The sequence below is a fragment of the Nanorana parkeri genome, unplaced genomic scaffold (assembly GCF_000935625.1).
Source record: "Nanorana parkeri isolate BGI_ZX_2015 unplaced genomic scaffold, ASM93562v1 scaffold227, whole genome shotgun sequence".
Lineage (NCBI taxonomy): Eukaryota > Metazoa > Chordata > Amphibia > Anura > Dicroglossidae > Nanorana > Nanorana parkeri.
The window spans coordinates 145,890-165,908 of NW_017306495.1; the positions used below are offsets into that span (position 1 = coordinate 145,890).

The window sequence follows — 20,019 nt, forward strand, 5'->3', positions numbered from 1 at the left end:
CCCCCCCCCTCCGATCCTCCAGTTCTGACTGGAGGAAAGGACAGGGGAGGGGGCGGGTAACAGCTGGCTCTGCCTCCAGATAGGCAGAGCCAGCTGTCACTCAAACAGCTGGGTGGATCTCGACAGTATTGTTGGGATCCGTCTCGGATGTGGCGCTCTCAGTATATTGCGGGCAATAGCTTGCTATATACTGGGCTTTGGGTCACGGGAGGAGGTTAGTCCTCCCGAGATATGTCCTCCCGAGACCCTAAAGAGAACTATGAGGAAAAACACCCCATAGTTCTGTTTTAACCGTTGCAGTGCTGGGGTAGTTCTACTGCTAGGGATAATTTAAAAATTTTTTCCTGAAGTTCTGCTTTGTGACTCAAATTAAAGGAAAGGTATATTGTATTGTAAAGTGTATTTTCAGTGATTACTTATTTTGAATGATAGAAGTGTTTAATGTGATTTTCACAGTTTTAAATTCTTTCTGTTCCTGTAGTAATGTACAATTATTGTTCAAAGCAGGTAAAAGATCCTGAATATGCAAATATGGCGGTTCCATGTATATATAGAATTAAGAACTATACTGTATATAATAACCACATTTTGAGTGTGTTGTCACATATTTATAACATTTTATATGAAGCTGATCTCGTTTACACATATATCTAACAAGACAGTATAACTATTCAGGTTATTGTGAGAAGAGACTTAAAGGAACCAAAAAGTTTCCTTTAGTATATAGCTTACATTTTAGTTATATACTTCAATATAACTAAAATAGAGGATTGGAAAGTCTATACATCCCCCTGTAGGGCTAGTTCACACCAGCCCAAGTGTGTTCCTGACAGATTTTGGCAGGAACATACTGGATTGACTTCAATGCCCCGCCCAAAAAACAAAGTGAGCCGGCCGTGATGCAATCCAGTAAGTTCCGGCCAGAATTGGGCCGAAACGCATTAAGGCTGGTTGTGATCTTTGAGGCTGAATTGATCCATGGTGCCCGCAGCTACAGAAGCCATGGAGGGTTTGTGTCAAAGATCTATTGCTAAGAGAAACATGGAAGCTTCATTTGCTGTAGATTTCCTTCTGATTATCCCTTGCCTGTTTATCACACCAGTGGCGTCAATACTGTCACTGACCACAGAGGCAAAGATAAAGTTTTCTGAGATTTCTGCAATTTTCTTATCTTAGGTTTTGTGGGTCAGTTATTTTTAAAGTATTTTATGACAGTGAATCACATAAGTCAGGAAAACAGAAGGTGGTCAGCAGTTGCAGCTCACTTGTTTCTTTAGTGACTGAAGCAAGCCTGTGCTTTGGCCATTTGTTAAAGGAGAACTATGGGGTTAAGGCTTTACCCCATAGTTCTCCTTAGGGTAACGGGAGGACACAAACTAGCGTCCTCCCGTCACCCAAAGCTCAGTATACCGCGAGCTACAGCTCTCGGTATACTGAGACGCCGCAGCTGAAGCGGATTCCCACAATTATGTCTTGATCCGCCCAGTTGCGTGAGTGACAGCTGGCTCTGCCTATCTAGAGCAGAGCCAGCTGTACCCACCCCCTCCCCCGTCCGATCCGTCAGTCAGCCCTGGCGGATCGGGGAGGGGGGAATCCAGCCCCTCCCCCTGTCACGGCAGAGAGCCGTGACAGGATCGAGAGGTGAGCGAACCTGGTGTGTGTTCGCTCACTTCTCGATCTACTGAGCCGACCTGTGACACTCTCATTGTCACAGGTCGGCTAGAACTATGAGGTGAGTGAAAAGCACCCCCCTCATAGTTCTCCTTTTGATGCTTTCAACAGGTTTGCCTTTATGTCCTCATATACCAGCAGAATGTACTTGCTATGCCTTCACTCTGCCAACAATTTGTTCACCTCTGGCAGGCAAAGGAAACACTCGGTACTCCTGGAGTATGGAGGTGCTTGCACCTCACTCAGTGTAATTGTACTGGTGTGTGGTAATTGGCCCAGTGCTGTCACATGGGGTGGGGAGTTTCTTCAGCACTGTGAAAACTCCAAATGAAGCTAATCAGAACAGGATCATCGTTCTTCAGTCGCCTTGGTTAAATGAAGTGCAATTATTTATTTAGTCCTTTTTCTCTGTCTGCATGGCCAGGGCCTGTGGGCTGGCTGATCCTCTGGAGACCAAGTGCTTTTGGCTGCCTGTGCTGTAATGTGATTATTATGGGGCCTTGAACGCATACAATGCATAGCCCATATACCAGTAGATTGTGTGGTGGGGTGTCAACACTACTACAGTCTTAAAAGCTTGGGTATAGTATTATCACAGGAACGGGAACAAGCTCAAACTGTCAGGATCAGCAGGCATGTAAGACAAATTTAGAAATGTGATTGAGCCATTGGAGCAGTTTTATTTTCTGGTTTTATACATCCTTTAAGGTGTCTTTACACCCTCATATCTGCCGCAGTTTGTGAATTCCAGGACCAGATTAGAATACCTGTAGCTCTGTAGTAAAACTGAGAGATTACCAAATTAACTTTTTTTACTTGGCTCCACAGATAATTTCAGAACCCCAACTGATTCAGCTTCTACATGGTAAGTCTTCAGATTTCACAGTTGTCAAGTGGCAGGATAGTTGTTGCATCACACATGAGCCAAACTGGAGGTTACAGAGCAGCGGTGGCCTATTTGGTCATGTGATAATGATCACATGACCAATTTCATTCCTGGCTTTTCTTCATCTTTCAGCTGTTTTGGTTAACAACAGTCAATAGAGTGGTTATAAATGAACAAAACAGCAAAATTCACATAATGTATTTTAGCACTATTTAGAGAAAATATGGTCTTAAAGATGAACTCCACCTAAAATAAATATATTCCAGGGCGGTATACCCTAAGTTAAATCACATGTTTGTATTTTATTTATCTCAGGGAATTTCCTGTTCTGTACAATGTTTACAGTTATTATAGCAGTGGTGCCCCACCATAGTGTAGAATGCAGAATACTGACACCTTCTTTCACAAATAGTTAGTTTTTATTGGAAATAAAAAAAGTAGAAAGCAATAAAAAAAATATAAGGTAAGTGCAGTGTGTTACGGGGAGCACAAGGCAAAATACAACATAGACCTTAATCATCATGTAAGGCACAGTACGAATGTTGTACATTTTACAGACGTAGCTGAAGAAAAGTAAGCTGTGTATTCCTCAAAAGTAACAAAACCGGCAGGAGCAACAAACAATGCAGGCACCCGCCACAGCAAGCCACCAGGAAAAGAGGCAAATGAACAAGGGGAAGTACCCCTAGGCATAAATAAAGGGGAGACACCAGAAGGGAGAGCTATATAGTCCAAAGAAGAAAGGCAGCACAGCTGTAACAGACTAGTAAAGAAAAGACGTAGAGGAGGAAGAGAAGAAAAATGGAGAAAAAGAAAGTGCATTCCACCCAGGGCACCACCCCCATTAAAAGGGAGCGCTATATTCGTAAGTCATGGTGTAAAGCGTTCATTGATCGCGGTGCCCTTGAGTCACTGGCTGACCTCATTAAAGTTGAGAGAGGGTTATTTCCAAGATCTTGCTATAGTCTGGCGTGTGACTAAAAATACAGAAGTGGTAAACCTCACTTCGGTTTTGAGCAACATCTGGGGTTTCTTGTTCAAGAGGGCCTCCCAAGGATTCCATGGAAGGTCATAATACAAGAGAGTTGTAAGCAGGTTATATACTTGAATCCATAGCTTCTGCACCTTGGGGCATGACCACCAGATGTGTGGAGCATGGATTCAGTAGAGGCACGGCCCCTAAAACAATAAACATGTGGTAGGGATAAACGTTGCCACCCTGACAATGACACCATCAGTATGGCTTGTGCTAGGAGATGGTGATTCCCACCAGTGTGGGAAAATCTCGCCATCAGACTCTCCAAAAAGTATTACAGATTAGAACTATACACTTTGTACTGCCTAGATGTTCTCATAATCTCCTTTCATTTTCAGTATGGATACTGCTGATGGCACAACTCCTACTGATAACAGGTCAACCAATGGCACCAGTTCACCATCTCTGTCCAATGGAGGCTTCAAACCTAACAGGCCCCCGAGACCTTCACGGCCCCCTCCACCAACTCCTCAGAGGGCATCCATTTCAGGTAGGACAGTCATGGCTGGTGATCACTCTGTACACGCACACTGCCATTTTTTAGAGGTAAACACAACAGGATTTTTTTCCCTTTTGCCAAGTACGCTTCATGCTGGTAACATTTCTTTTCAGACAGTAACACAGTGTCTCATAGAGACTATTATATCAGTTTGGTTATGTGGTATTCTACTGGGCATCTTGCACGGCACCACAGTTTTGCAATTCTGGGTGGAAGGTCAGGGCACTGACCCAACGAGTAGTATTTGTACACAGTAGTAACATGGTGAATGAGAAGTCAGGGCACTGGGGGACCTTTGCAATCTATACACTATAAGGTTTGTGGACACCTGACCATCTTACCTCCATCCTGTCTCATGGGCATTAATATGGGGTATATCCCCCCGTTTCCCAGCTGTTGGCTCCACTTTTTTGGGAAGGCTTTTCTCAAGATTTTGAAGTGTCTGGTGAGATTTGTCCCCATCCAAACAAAAGAGCAATTTGTGAGGTCAGATCCTGATGTCGGACAAGAAAACCTGGCGTGCAGTCGGCATTTCAGCTCATCCCAGTAAGGTTTAGGTCAGAGCCCTAAGCAGGCCACTCTAGTTTCTCCACATCAGACTTGTCAAATCATGTCTTTATTGACCTGGACTTATACACAGGGACACACTTCTGCTGGAACATAAAAGAACTGACAACTCACAATTTTTGAAAATGTATTTGTTTTTAATGCTTTTGCATTAGCGATGCCCTTCGCTGGAAACTCCTAAACCCAATTTTTGCATGGGTGTCCATATATTTGGCCTTATAGTGTATGTGCATACTGGTGACATGGGGTAAAAAAAAAAAAGTCAGTGCCCTGCATGGGTAAAGCGTAGTTTCACTTTAAGCTCAAATTTAGGACAAATACTGAGTTATATCTGTCCTAAAAATTGTCTTGAGGATTTTTGAAGAAAGCGCACCAATATGAACATATGGGGATAGTTCCATTATATATTGTCATTTTTCACATGGTCCCTAAAAGTGATCTCCATTGTGGGTGAATACATTATTGGTGTGGTCAAGGAACGAGGGGGAAGCATTAAAACATTTGAAATTTGACCTCAAATGCTGAATCATACCCTGAAATTGTTTTTGTTTTTCTAGCATCTACAAATGGCATCCTTCTAAACAACGCTGATGTTCCAGTGGACGTAGCGGCCAGCAGTGTCCCTCCTGAGACAGATCCGCCATCCGCTGCAGCACCCGTGTCCAGACAGATAGCTCCAGTCAACATGGATAACCAGAGAATTGCAGCCATCAGTCCAGGGGCACTACCTCCTGGGTATGAGGGTGGAGGGGATAACCGGTAAAACTTCTGTCAAAGCTCAAAGAGAACAGTTTGTACCACACGGTCTCCTAACGCCATTGTCAATGTGGGTGCTTGGCTAACAGTGGTACTTTCGTTATCCGATGCAAAAGAGAACCGGCATACCATGTGGATGAAGCAGTTTTACTGAAGTGCAATAAGAGACCATACCAGTGTTTTGGAGACACAGGGGTCCCCCTTTATCAAGGTGATACTTGTTGTCAGCTTGATGAAGGTAACCCCACAGTGTCCCTGAAATGTTCTCTGGAACCTCAGTAAAATTGATTATCCAAATGCTGTGCTGGCTCTTGCATTACGTTTCTATAGCTGTCTGTATTACTGATAAGATGTTGGCTCTCTTCCTGACCTGGTAACACTTGGATTGTTAGTTCCCTAGTATATTAGGAAAAAGCGTGACACCGGGACAGGAAGACACAGCAATGATTTCTGGAGAGGTTCTAACCCTTCCCCACTCTCAAACAAAATAAATGTTTACTATCTTCTCATTGAAGAGACTTCCCATACCTTCCTGTCCATGTGACTTCCCTGTCAAGTGGAAAGGAAGAGAGGGTAAAAATATTCACAATAAATATTCATTAAAAAAAACTAGCAAGATTTTGACTGATCTCTGCTCCTTTAACCTTTTGAAAAGTTCCCCAACCAAAACTCCTTCGGTGTAAAGAGGAAAAAAAAAGAATTTATCTGTAAATCTAAATTTGGCCTTGTTAATTTGATTGAGTCTCCAGCAAAGGGCTGCACAGTATGTAAAAGAGTTGAGAACACCATGGAAATTGCATGGATCCATGTCTTAAAGAGACCTCAAAACAAATTAAAGTATCAAGTCCCTGCAATAAAAGAGGCATTATACTTGCCTCTCCAGTGGCCCATGAGACGTACCGTCCCTCCATTCCAGTGCTTCAGCCTCCATCAGCTCCCTATTGCATCCAACACTTCTGCAAGTGTCCCGGGTTTGGAGGCAGCAGCACTAAAGGTGAGATGGGAAACGGACCACCGGAGAGATGATTATAATGTCTCTTCTATTGCAGGGACCTGGCATTTTGATTTTGTTTAGAGACTTTGCAGGGTCTCTTCAACATTTTCAGTTTTGGTTGAAGAACCTCCCCGAAGAAGTGAGCTGGAGCAAAGCCTAAAAGTGGTCAAACCTTTGGATTTAGGAATGAACTGCTTTAGACAATGATCTTTCTGTGTGAATAAGAGCAGTTTTCATATACACCCTGAATGCAGTTGTTTTTCTTTCTAAAATGAAGCATAGTGGATTGTATACTTAATGGGATTATTGTTGACCGTTTTGTTGGTTTCGTTGGTGTTTTCCACAGTTGGGAGCAGCGTGTAGATCAACAAGGACGTGTCTATTTTGTGGATCATGTTGCAAAAAGAACTACCTGGGATCGACCAGAGCCTCTTCCACCTGGGTGAGCTCCTCCTTATATCAATGGTTAGAACTTTCAAGGACAGTGCTAAACGCCCTTCTAAAGTTGTCCCCCCACCACCCTCGGTCTGCTAAACAATATCGTACAAGTTTTTTATACTTGGATTGTACACTTGTTTTAAAAATCAAACTTTATTATTTCGGTGGTGTAACAGTTTGATTCGGCTGTAGCAATAGCTTAGAGCTGTGTAACCTCAGGACCCGCATTTGTCCTTGGTCATTAAGTCGCGACCCAAGTCGCAATGGAATGCAAGGCATTAGGGTACCGTGCATTCCGGTGCAAGCGTACGGACTGTGGGTGGGAGGTGGGTTTGGGGTACCATTTAAATGAATGGCAACGCAACATCTGGGACGGAAGGTGCGATTGCGTGGTACAGTGCGTTAATCGCACAGGACTCTGCGATTAACGCACTGTACTAGTGTGAATAGGCCCTCAAAAACACTGACAGACGCACACAACCAGAGACACAATCTCATACACTGAGTCATTCTTTTACAAACTCCAAAAAATGTTTAATTTTTTTTAAAGATCCACCCATTCTCCCAACCTTACAAGAACTGAAGTGGATCCTAAGCCTGGGGTCCAGTGTGGGCTGCTGTGCTGTGACAGAGCTCCATACATAAGTGCATTGCTTTTACAACTCCCTTGTGTGCCCTGTAGAGGTGCCGGGAGCCAGAATGTGATGTCACTCCGGTCCAGGCACCTCTATAGGACACCTAAGGCAGCTGTAAGCAATGCCCGTATGGATGGAGCTCCCTTATGGCCATACTTCCATCCCATCTCAAGCTGACACTTGGCACCGGGCAGCATAATTTGAATGGCTACTCGGTGCGAGAACTGGCAGCGCTAGGGGGGGAAGAGGAGCCTCTCGCCTAGAAAAGTGGAAGGCATGCGGCGACCCACTGAACACATAACATGTATGTCTATTTAAAGGTGATTGCATCTTTGTGTTGTGTCATTCTGAGCCTGATGAAGGGGACCCTGTGAGGCCCCTAAAGGGCTGGCAATTGAATGAAATTTTTCATTAAAATTTACTTTTGCTGATCACTTCAATACGGTGTGCTGGTGACATCCCTTATAATTGCCACTGAACACGGGGTCGCAACCCACCAGTTGAGAGCCAAGGGCTTAGAGAATATGTTAAAGAAATTTAGAATTTGAAACTGAACCTGTAGATTGTTAGAGGCTTTTCTTGGCAAAATGCCGGAGTGCTATGTAAAGGAACTCTGTGTAAAGGAAAACTTGCAGCGCCTCCAGACCTTCCTGATATTATTGGAGCTTGCCACTGAGCCCAGCTCACACATTCCAGATGGCCAATCTCTATGATGGGCAGCCTTACTAGCAGATAGGAATAAAGATAGGAATATGCATGAAGCAGAAAGGTGTAGCATAACTCCTCAAGTGTCAAAGCATGGCCTGGTTTGAGAATCAGCCATGACCGGTAGGCTGCTGCAAGTATGACCTCTGTGGACTAACTATAACAGCCATAACTAGCCAAAAGTGCTTTTGATGGCTTTCTCGGTCTGTGTGCATAAAATGAACTTGCCAAAAATAATTATAAGTTTTATGTTAGAAAGCGAATTCGAAAAATATTAAATATTCTGTTTGATGCCCTTGGCTTACATGTGCAACTAACTTTCAAATCTAGATGGGAGCGTCGCGTAGACCACATGAATCGGATCTACTATGTCGACCACATCACGCGGACTACCACATGGCAGAGACCTACTATCGAATCCGTTCGGAACTACGAACAGTGGCAGCTTCAACGGAACCAACTGCAGGGAGCAATGCAACAGTTCAATCAGCGTTTCATTTATGGGGTGAGCACCATAGTTCCATTAACCATGGGAGGGACATCGTTGCTTTGATATATTACATTCTTTTCTTCACTACTTACAAAAATAATTTTTTGTTTGTTTTAGAACCAGGATTCCCAAGCACAGAACAAGGAGTATGACCCGCTGGGGCCATTACCTGTTGGATGGGGTAAATGTCCCTTTATCCTATAGTAGCCAACTGTGTTTCCATAAAGGAGCTACCGTGTTTCCCCGAAAATAAGACACTGTCTTATATTTTAGGGTAATTAATATATAACGACCTTGTCTTGTTTTTGATTGTCATAGAAAAGAGAACCGATGCCAATGGCAGGGTATATTTTGTCAATCACACGACACGGACAACTCAGTGGGAGGACCCGAGAAATCAAGGGTAAGTTTGTCAGACCCGAAATGCAGTTAGACAAATTGATGCAGCAGAGGAAGTACACGTGTCACGTTCACACAAAGAACAATATAATGTGAAATATTCACATTGGTTTAGAATGTAAACATACTGATTTCTGTCTTTCAGGCAGCTGAATGAAAAACCATTACCAGAGGGCTGGGAGATGAGATTTACAGTGGATGGTGTCCCCTATTTTGTAGATCACAATAGAAGGACCACCACATACATTGATCCCAGGACTGGAAAGTCTGCACTGTGAGTATGATATGGAGAATTCTTAGCAGGGCCAGTGAGAGTCATCAAAGCCCAAGAGCAAAAATGTAACGTATTGCAGGTTACCAGACCTTGTGTGGTGGCTGCGTTAGTTTTAGTTCTTTTTTACAGGAAACGGTTACAGAAGACTTCCTATTGATCTTGCCAGAAATATTGCGCCCTTGTAACTTTTGTGCAAGGGATGGAAATCTCAGACAATGTTATTAGCCTTTGCGGCAAACTTCTGTGAACTGCAAAACGCCTCCCCACCATGTTATGTAGATAAGAAGTTTGGGGGATGGTGTTTTGTGGTCCAAATCAGGAGAGCAACCTAGGGTGACAATTCTGCTGCTCCATAGTTACATAATGGCGAGTGAACGTGACCCTAGGACAAGAAGCATGATCCTGAAGGATCAACAGGTGAAAATAAAAAATATAAATCCTGAAAAAGAAAACTACATCCGCCGCATCTAAGGACTGGTCATCTGAAATATATTAAATGTTTCTGTCTTTAGATATGTTTTAATATTGAAATAATGTTTTTTAGGGTACGCTCTAAATTCCTAGGCACAAATACATGTTTATGTATTTACATGTGCATTTAAAGTTACCATCTCTCGCCTCAAATATCCCCTACAGGTAAAAGAGAACTAAAGCCAGACCATTTTACTGGATTTAGTCCACTTTAGGGTCAAAGGAGTACATTTACCGATGTGGTCCTGTGACCCAAAGTCCGGAGTCAAGCGGGCTATTGCCCCCTATTTGCTAAAAGCCACGAGCCACACTGCTGCCAGGAAAGATATTGACAATATTGTTGGGATTCACCCCCTCTGCCTGATTGACAGCTGGCTCTGCCTCTCTAGTGACAGTTTTGCCTCCTCCTCTGTCTGTCACTCCAATGAGCGCTGGAGGAACAGAGAGGGGAGGCTGGAATCTCCACGGGGAGTGATGACTGATGATCACCGCTCTCTACAGGGAGCTGTCCACGAGCTGAGCGATCAGCGGTTTGGGATCTGTCAACTCTCGATCTATAGAGCCAACATGTGAAAGCTGCAGTGTGGGACACCAGCTCGAAGTATTGGGAAGAGTACATTTTACTCTCCCAATTCTTACAGTTTTGTTAAAGGAGAAGTATTAGAAGTTAGAAAAATATTAGTCTTTCCTGTATCCATCGTCACTTTCTCTCTCTATCTATACAGGGACAACGGGCCGCAGATTGCATATGTGCGAGATTTTAAGGCAAAAGTGCAGTACTTTCGGTTTTGGTGTCAGGTAAGTGCACACACTGAAAATAAGTGTATGGCCTCAGTGACATGTTCCAATACACACTTTATGTGGACAACGTCTGGCATTATAAAGTAGGGGGTATACACAGTTAGAATTTTGAATGAATGAAATGTATTTCAAAATGTTGGTTCATCTTTCTAATCGTTGATGGGGTCAAATCGATAAACAACTTCAACCGCAGCGATGAAAACATTCAAAGAAGTTTGTTGGAAAGTTTTTTTTCTCGATCAAACAAAATTCCAAAAGTGAATGTGGTTTTTGTTTGGGGAACTCCATTCATCCCAAAATCAAATGTTAATGAAAAGGAAAATCAAACAAAATTTTGCACAACAATCACCAAATCTCTGATGACATTGTCGAACGTTCCAACAGGACTTTTGGTATGAACATTCGAAAATCTACCTGTGTATACCCTACTTTTGTACAGTGGAAGTACTTTTGCTTCTTCCACTGTAAAATTGGGGGGCTCTGGTTTTTCCAGTTTTATTTTTGGCACAGACATAAAAATTGTTTAAAGCCCAACTAAATGTTAGAAAAATGGTAACCGAGCAGGTTTTAAAACACGGCCCTTTTGTAAAATGCAAGCCGTGGTGTGGAGCCTGCTGTGTGTCGAGTTCTTTACTACATTACACAGCAGACAGGACGTACTGACAGGTCACATGACTGGACTCTCCTCCTAGATCCCCCCCCCTTTATTCATTTTAATTGCTCATTAGCAAAGGTCACCACTGTGATTCATAGGTTTTGATTTCCCTTCTTTTTTATCAAACAGCGTGTGACTGTGACCGTTCTTTATGTTGGGCACCTTTTATATATCGGGCCCAGTGTGCTATTTCAAGCCTAAATACTGCTACGGTACATTCTACAAGTCACAATGAAGCAAATCTTTTAGAGCTCTTTATTTTTATGCATAGTGTGCTGTTAAAGAAATCCCCTTCGCATTAATGTATTCATTGTTTTTTTTGTTTTTTAGCAACTCTACATGCCACAGCATGTCAAGATCACAGTCAACAGGAAAACCTTGTTTGAGGATTCTTTTCAGCAGGTATGTAACTTCATGTTTTGCTTTCATTTTCTACTTTCAGCACTTTTCAATGCACCCCATGCAGTTAAGCAGCCTAAAAGGACAACTAGATCTTTAGTGAAGTTGTCTTTTACTGCCGCCCCCGCCCCCCTGAGTACAGGCAGCCTGGCTTTAATATCTACCTCAGCCACAATCTGGCACTCTTACCTTTTTAACATGGACCCGGCTGCCCCTCTTCAACCAGCCTCTAGTGATTGCTATCCATGAACCGCAGTCCAAGTGGCTGCTGGAGGCCTCCATGAGTCTGGCTACCCATTGGCATTTATTGCAGAAGAGACCTAGTGGACTGGAGCAGACAAAATCTGGAGCAGCTGTGCATGGCAAGCAATCAGCTTCTCATTCATTTTCAAATCTTAACGGAAGAGAGAAGCTGATTGGTTGCTATAGGCAGCTGGTCCAGATTCTGTCTGCTCCAGTTTTGATAAATTCCATCCTAGGTCTCTATTGCAAAAAAATTAAAGTATATTCAACATTGAAGCCCAAAATAGAGTGGAAACAATGTTACAATTTCTGTCAGGTTTGTATTGCTGTCTGTGGCTCCATTAAGCATTTTGAATTTCCCTCACTTCCTGTCCATGTAAAGCTTGCAGAAGAGCAGGAAGACAGACACACACAGACACACCATAGGAAATATTTCCCATTTATTTCCTGTCCTGACCCAACCACGCTCTACCAAAAACAAAAGGCTTTGGCTGGAGTGGGGCTGTACCTCGACTTTCTTTACAGATGTCTCGGCTTTTTCACTAAATGACATATTTTTCATAACATGCTGACATTTGGCTATATTTTTTTTCTTCTAGATAATGAGTTTTAACCCACAAGATCTTAGGAGAAGGCTGTGGATTATTGTCCCTGGAGAGGAGGGGTTGGATTATGGAGGAGTGGCAAGGTAACATCTAGATGTGTGTGTGTATGTATAATATATGTATACGTGTGTATACCTGTATCTAATAAACGGCTTATCCATTTCTTACACAGGGAGTGGTTCTTCCTTCTCTCCCATGAAGTTCTGAACCCCATGTACTGTCTGTTTGAGTATGCCGGGAAAGACAACTACTGCCTGCAGATAAACCCTGCCTCCTATATTAACCCTGATCACCTGCGATACTTCAGGTTCATTGGGAGGTTCATCGCCATGGTGAGTCTCCTGGTATTCCGCTTTTTCCTTTTATCCATCTGTAAGGTTCATCTATCCTGTAGTTTTTGGAAGTTTAGCAAATTGACTTTAATAACAAATATATATTTGATGAAAACATACAATAAAATTGTCAGGCCGAAACCGAAATGTATTTATTTTTTCCTAAACTTTTTTTATTTTATTTTTTATATTTAATTTTCACTTTGTTTTTTTTTTTATTTTACTGTCCGGGGCTGTGTGGAAATATTAGGGTTCTAAACAGACCCCTGATATTTTCCTTTTAAAATAAAAAAAGAGATGTGGACACAGAGTCCTCAATCTTTTTCTGCAGCCCCTGTTATGAACAGGAAGCCTCTATACTAAGTGGGCCTGTTCCTTCATAACCTGTGGAGATAGCATGCTTACTATGTGCACAAACAAGAATGAACAGGAAGTGATGTAGATCACTTCCCATTCATTCATAATTGGGGACACTGTAAACATACCATCTTCTCAAGTAATTACAAGCAGTCAGCGATCACTGATCGCAGCGCAATTGTAACCACTCTCCATCCTGACTCACTGTTGCTGGAGGCTGAGCCGCAGGTTCGAGGAGGGGAGAGCTTGGTCACCTTTGACAGCTGACTCCTCCCCCATACCGCTCTCCATCCTGATTTGTCACAGGAAGCCGAGCGGTGCGGGAGGGGAAACGCCGGTCGCTCACATCGCTCTCCTCCCACCCCGCTCGGCCTCCTAACACACAGACACAGAGCAGCATCCAGCATGGAGGATAGAAACCAGAGATGCACCGCAATTTCGGCTGAAAGATTGTACTTGTATCATTTTGCCCAAAGTGCCATTCTCAGCCGATATGTTTCAGCTGCCAAAATTTTGGTGCATCCCTAGAAAATACTGATAGTTTCTGGGAGATGTGAAAGTTTTTAAAGCTGTACTGTATTTTTCCCAGCTTTATTACATACCATTTCTTCTTCTCCAGGCTTTGTTCCATGGAAAATTCATAGACACCGGCTTTTCGTTACCATTCTACAAACGTATACTAAACAAACCGGTGGGGCTGAAGGATTTGGAATCGGTGGATCCAGAGTTTTACAATTCCCTGATCTGGATAAAGTAAGTTTTATAAGGTTCTATGTCACGCTAGCCATAGGCTTACAGGGCTATTCACAGAAGGGTGAAGAGTTTGGAGAAGGCAGGAGAAGTGAACAATCTAGGACAACATAGCTGATTTGGAAAAATTCAGCTCACTTTCCAGTTCAGCGATGTTGTCCTAGATTGTTCACTTCTCCTGCCTTCTCCAAACTCTTCATCCTTTTCTGAATAACCCTCTCAATGGTTTTTCTCGCATCGGAAAGCATACTTCATTTGACTCACTTCTGAGCCTGAAGCTGTGACATAAGCCTGGGCTGTCCATCAAGCCATTTAATCCCGCCATCCCTGTATTAAGGCCCAATTGAACTTCTAGTTTAAATCAGCTAAAGACATTCCAAATGGATCAAAACAAAATGAGGAGAATTTATCAAAACGGGAGCAGACAAAATCTGGAGCAGTTGCCCATGGCAACCAATCAGCTTCTCTCCAGTTTGTTCAGTTAAGATTTAAAAATGAAAGATAGAAGCTGATTGGTTGCCATGCACAGCTGTTCCAGATTTTGTCTGCTCCAGTTTTGATAAATTCCGTCCAATATTTTTCAAACCGTATAGTTCCTACTAAGCCCATAGCCTTAGTAGAAACACATGCCCCCTTCCCACAGAAGAATGGGATCCTTGCTCTTTACAGAGGTCTGATACCCAACAATGATGAGTTGATGTTGGAGTTCTCCAACCAGCAGAAAGCATGAGCTTTGCTAATTGCAGAGCTTTAGGTCTGGCTCAGCAGGGGTTATGTTGGACCAATGCAGAGAGACCATTGCTTCAACACGGAGAGCAATTGTCCTTCTCTATGGTATGATGGCAAGGGACATTCTTTTCTACTTGGGGTGTAGCTGTTTTAGAAAAAAAAATGAACTGTTACACGTTGAGTATCTTTTATTGTGATGCACCTGGAATGTATTTAGCTGATTTTAAACTGAAAGTTCAGTCAGTTTAAAGCTGCCCATACACCTTACAATTATCTGCAGATTTTCTGTGGTCAGATGGAAAAGGTGCAACAGATTCCTCCATCTACACTTAACTGTGTGGATGGAGGAATCTCCACCTGGGCCAATCTTTTGCACTTTTTCCATCTGACCACAGAAAATCTGCAGATAATTGTAAGGTGTATGGGCACCTTTTATATTCCTTAGCATGACACCCCGTAAATAAGGAAACATTAATAAACATTCTCTCTTTTGAGTGCTTGAAGTGAACACTCTGCATTACTAGGAGCTATAAAACCCGGCTATCACTGGCAATTACATTCCACTTATGATCAGCAACCAATCAGAGTGATTCCCAGTCATGTCTCTTTGTCAGAGATGGTGTCGTTAGTAACCTACACTCAGCATTGTGATGGTGGTGCTTGTAGTGATGACATGGATGGCACCAGGGTGGCATGGCACTATGTCACCCTGAGGAAGGGACCCTATGTGGCCCTGAAACGTTGGCTGTGTATGACATATGGTGGCGAGGATCCAATAAAACGGATCAGGATCAATGATGCATTGCGTGTGTGCTGGTGATCAATTGATCTTCACTATGTCAGCTATGACGTGGTAATCACATACAGGCTGGAGGCTTTTTTAACAAAACATAATTTAGCTATGCAAATAAGTCAGCGTTATTGCATACAGACACTGCTAAATTTGGCCTAGGCATCAATGAGCTCTGGTCGACAGGTTTAAACTGAACATGTAGGACATGACATGAGGTAAAGATACTATATGTAAAGACTTCTATTGTAGACGTGTGTAGGTGAATACAATAGAATTGTCTGTACCTGGTTAATAATCCTGGCTGTATTTTCCCCAGGGAGAACAACATAGAAGAATGTGGTCTGGAGATGTACTTCTCAGTGGATAAGGAGCTCCTTGGGGAAGTAAAAAGTCAGGATCTCAAAGATAATGGGAGCAACATCCAGGTGACCGAAGAGAACAAAGAGGAATATATCAGGTAGATGTTGCCACGTGTACTGGAATAGAGGAAGCATCGTAGTGTTGTATACAGCGTTCAGTGCGTTGTGTTGATGAACATTATTGATCCCATATTGCCGTGATTGTTATAGTGTTGTGTCTGTGCCTTTTCCCTGCAGGCTGGTGGCAGAGTGGAGATTGTCTCGAGGAGTAGAGGAACAGACTCAGGCTTTCTTCGAGGGCTTCAACGAAATTCTCCCCCAGCAGTACCTGCAGTATTTCGATGCTAAAGAATTAGAAGTAAGACTAGTTCATTACAGAGTATTGTGTCTCGTCACTATGAATAGTTTGATAAATTCTTCTTCTTTTTATTTTAATCCACAGGTTCTTCTTTGTGGTATGCAGGAAATAGACCTGAATGACTGGCAAAGGAGCACCATATACCGGCACTATACAAGGACCAGCAAGCAGATTGTTTGGTTCTGGCAGGTAGGACAACTGTGCTTTTTTTTATATAGCTATGAAATCGTTATAAGCGAATTGATGCTTGAATGGTAAATCTGATTCTTGCTTCTCAACTGCAAGCTTTTCTGTTTTTAGTGGCATGCTCCACTTCAGTTCAAGCAAAATTGATTTATTTTGGATGTATTGGACACACATAAGGCCCATGTCTCTCTGCAAATTCGAAGCAGCTACAGAATCCCTCATTTATTTTTGGTTAGAAAAAAAAATTAAAGCAGAATTATGGGGAGAGTGAAATACACTCATCCCCATAATTAGAGCCGATGTTTGACACCAACTGTCACACGTCAGCTCTATAAATCGGGTACTGAGTGATCACATAATGCTGATTGCTTAGTTCCCGATCTTTTCCCTGCCAAGAGAGGTGACTGTCAGTCAAACGACTGTTGTATACGACTAAGGCCCAGTTTGAGGGCTGAAACATGTAAGCATTTGTTTGTTGCTGTTATGCCTTTTTGCAAATACTGTACTAAAGTACTGGATGGACGGATCCCCTTACGAGTGCTCTTCTTTTACTGTCAGTCACCGCTCTCCGCAGACATTCCCCCCTCCCCTCTCTGTTCCTCCAGCACTGACTGTAGGGACGTATGGGAGAGGGGCGGGTTCAGTTGGCGCTGGCTCTAGAGAGGCAGAGCCAGCTGTCAATCAGGCAGTGGGGTGGATCCTGACAATATTGGCAGGATCATTTCCGGCCACAGCATGACTCTACACTGTCAGCAGTAGCCCACTATATTCTGAGTTTTGGGTCACAGAAGGACATGGTAAATGTCCTCCTGTTACCCTGAAGAGAACTAAAGCCAAAAAAGGTTGGGCCATGAGTCTCTTTTAACTGCAATCAGTGCAAAGTCTGTTTCAGAAATTCCAAGAAATTTGTAGCTTGTTTATTGGGTGATTGATGTGTTGCAGTGTTTGGAGCTAGTGACAGAACTTTAGCCCAGGAAAAAAATAATAATATGATAACCAAAATTCAGTATTACTTGTCATTATTGTCCCATGGCTCCCAATGCTTGTAAGTTCATGCATCACTAATCGAATATACACAGCCTTACATCATGTATTCATTTCATCAGAAGAACTTGCCGTATAAAAGAGTTGTAAGAGATCTGTGCTGGAAACTTGAGTTTGACATTGATAATCATTATTTTTTTTTCTACCAGTTTGTGAAAGAGATCGACAATGAGAAACGCATGAGGCTCCTTCAGTTTGTCACTGGCACTTGTCGGTTACCAGTCGGAGGCTTTGCTGACCTCATGGGTATGTAACTGATTTAATATTGCCAGCCTAATCTCTGGGTGTGTGTGCTATGCACAGCTCTGTCATTGTAGTTTTACTTATTGGCATGTAGTTTATTTAAAGTGCTGTGTAGTTTGTTTTCTTGTACATATGTTTTCTTTATTATGATCATGACTAAAAATCGTCAGAAACATTAAGAAGGGTTAATGTCAAATATTGCATATTAATATTTTCTGTTCCATCAGGGATAGAGTTCTAGTGCCCTTTTTACAAGTTTAGCTATTCCATCTTTGCTGGAAAAAAGCCAGCTGGTTATAGAACTCAGTAGCTCAAGCTGCATGTGTCAGAAGGATGATTTATGCTTTTCTCAAAGGGCTCACTTTGAAGTTTTAGTCTGCAAGCTTTCTGACTGACGGCATCTGCTTTGTTTTTGTTTTTCGAGAACCCATAGTAACGGAAATACTTTTGTATTCTCAACCTTTAGGGAGCAATGGTCCTCAAAAATTCTGCGTTGAGAAGGTCGGGAAAGAAAACTGGCTGCCCAGGAGTCACACATGGTAAATACAATAGGAGTGTGCTAGTCTAAAAGGGGTTTAAAGTTCACCTATTATTAGATAACTTCTTGGGCTACCTTTGCTGACTCCGTATTTGCTGCTTAAGTTGCTTAAGTGTTGGTTGGAGCCCTGCGCAGGGGGTGTGGCATACCACTGGAGGTCAAGATCACTGTGCTGTGTGTGAGAGCAGTGGACGGGGTCTACAGAGTGCTGCAGGTACAGGGAAGTTTTGTAAATCTAAAGCAACCTAGTACATTAAAGAATAAGTGCACTTATTCTTGTTGCCCCCCTCCCTTGACCTAACAGATCTCGCCCTCCCCCTTCACAGATACGTTCTTACCAAGATCCCACACCTGCGGCCTCCTGTGTTGACATTCAGTGCCCCAAGTCTTCTCTCTTCTGACTGCCTGTGCAATAGAGCCCCTATAGAAGTCTATGGAGCTTGTCTCCTGGCCGGGAGAAGGAGATAGAAGAGCTGCTTAGAAGTCTATAGTGTACAGGTATGGTCAAAAGAGAGGATTTATGGCGAAGGTCTTAAACTACACCTGACGGCCACAGGCATTAGAATGATCGAAGTATATATCTGTGTTAAGTCAGGGGAGGAGGCTGGTGGGGCAGAAATTAATAAATGCACTTTGTTTTAAAGTGCACTTATTCTTTAAAATAAAGGACTGACTACATCACAATAATAAAAAAAAAAAAGCAATTGGACCCCAAAGAAAACGTTTTTATCTTTTACATATACTTTAATTTTTGTCCAAAGAGATTTTTTGATTGATTTACAACCTAATTCTCGTCTCTTTTCTCAGTTTTAACCGCCTGGACCTTCCGCCTTACAAAAGCTTTGAGCAGATGAAAGAGAAGCTGCTGTTTGCAATAGAGGAGACGGAAGGATTTGGTCAGGAGTAAGAAGCCCTCCACATATCCTCCGGGCACAATGCTGCAAGTGTGAACACTGCTGATCCTCGTTCCTGGCCTCTTTCCACCTCTCCGAGCCACCATCACTCACTAACCTGTCCCAAATACATCTTCACACCATCTCCTTTCTATTGATAACATTACACACACTTCTCATACAGTGAAATATGACTTGTCCATCTGAAGAGATAAATGCACCGATTTGTAGATGTAGCAGGGTGTTCATCAGTCTTCCAGCCATGGCAAGATTTCATCTCGTGATAAAGCTCTTTTCTCATTGCCGGTTACACCCCAGGACACTCGCAGCCCATTGAGCTGTATATAGCCATATTTATTGTGCACTACGGGAAGGTGTCCTGTGGAGTAATATGTGACGGGAAAGCGTATCGAAATCAGTGTTTCAGGTTTCCCCTGGTAGTAAGGCTTCATCTATAGGTTGGGCCGGTGCTTTCTGTGAGTCAGCTGGAGCTGATAACAAATGTTGGCCGTAGTCAGAGCTGATAACAAATGTTGGCCGTAGTCGGCATGGGATAAAATTTGTAATTTGTCCTTTCTCAAGCAATTCCTATGCAGTACAGGCAAAGCAGTCCATATTTATCAAACACATGTATGGTGTAGTATGTAATACAATAGGTAACATCAGCTAAACCTTTTTTTAGGAAGTCACAATGGCTTCTGATGACCTGAAAATCACTGTGCTCTCTCTAATCATTGTTATTGCCCACGTGAAGAAGTGCTCCATCATGAGGTATAAGGTTCCGATTCTAGGCTCAATTCATGAAGCTTTACAAAATATAGAACTTTAATTTACAGCCATGTGACTGGAAATCTCAATGGATTCAGATAAAAATCACTGTTTCCTGAAAATAAGGATATTTCTCCTGGCAATT

At 42.7% G+C, this 20,019-nt stretch overlaps 1 protein-coding gene across 1 annotated transcript in view; it reads left to right on the forward strand.

The window, feature by feature from the left end:
* The window catches only part of ITCH (itchy E3 ubiquitin protein ligase), a 52,164-nt gene extending 32,621 nt beyond the window's left edge, over positions 1 to 19,543 (forward strand). The window contains exons 6-23 of the mRNA XM_018556192.1: positions 3,932 to 4,072; positions 5,224 to 5,394; positions 6,756 to 6,851; positions 8,518 to 8,692; positions 8,795 to 8,858; positions 8,996 to 9,080; positions 9,222 to 9,350; positions 10,547 to 10,619; positions 11,608 to 11,679; positions 12,519 to 12,607; positions 12,697 to 12,856; positions 13,833 to 13,966; positions 15,802 to 15,942; positions 16,082 to 16,202; positions 16,287 to 16,391; positions 17,582 to 17,678; positions 18,142 to 18,214; positions 19,021 to 19,543. Of these exons, the coding sequence (XP_018411694.1) occupies positions 3,932 to 4,072; positions 5,224 to 5,394; positions 6,756 to 6,851; positions 8,518 to 8,692; positions 8,795 to 8,858; positions 8,996 to 9,080; positions 9,222 to 9,350; positions 10,547 to 10,619; positions 11,608 to 11,679; positions 12,519 to 12,607; positions 12,697 to 12,856; positions 13,833 to 13,966; positions 15,802 to 15,942; positions 16,082 to 16,202; positions 16,287 to 16,391; positions 17,582 to 17,678; positions 18,142 to 18,214; positions 19,021 to 19,120 (2,026 nt within the window). The 3' untranslated portion in view covers positions 19,121 to 19,543. The remainder of the gene's footprint in view (positions 1 to 3,931; positions 4,073 to 5,223; positions 5,395 to 6,755; positions 6,852 to 8,517; positions 8,693 to 8,794; positions 8,859 to 8,995; positions 9,081 to 9,221; positions 9,351 to 10,546; positions 10,620 to 11,607; positions 11,680 to 12,518; positions 12,608 to 12,696; positions 12,857 to 13,832; positions 13,967 to 15,801; positions 15,943 to 16,081; positions 16,203 to 16,286; positions 16,392 to 17,581; positions 17,679 to 18,141; positions 18,215 to 19,020) is intronic.
* Positions 19,544 to 20,019: the final 476 nt, after the last annotated feature.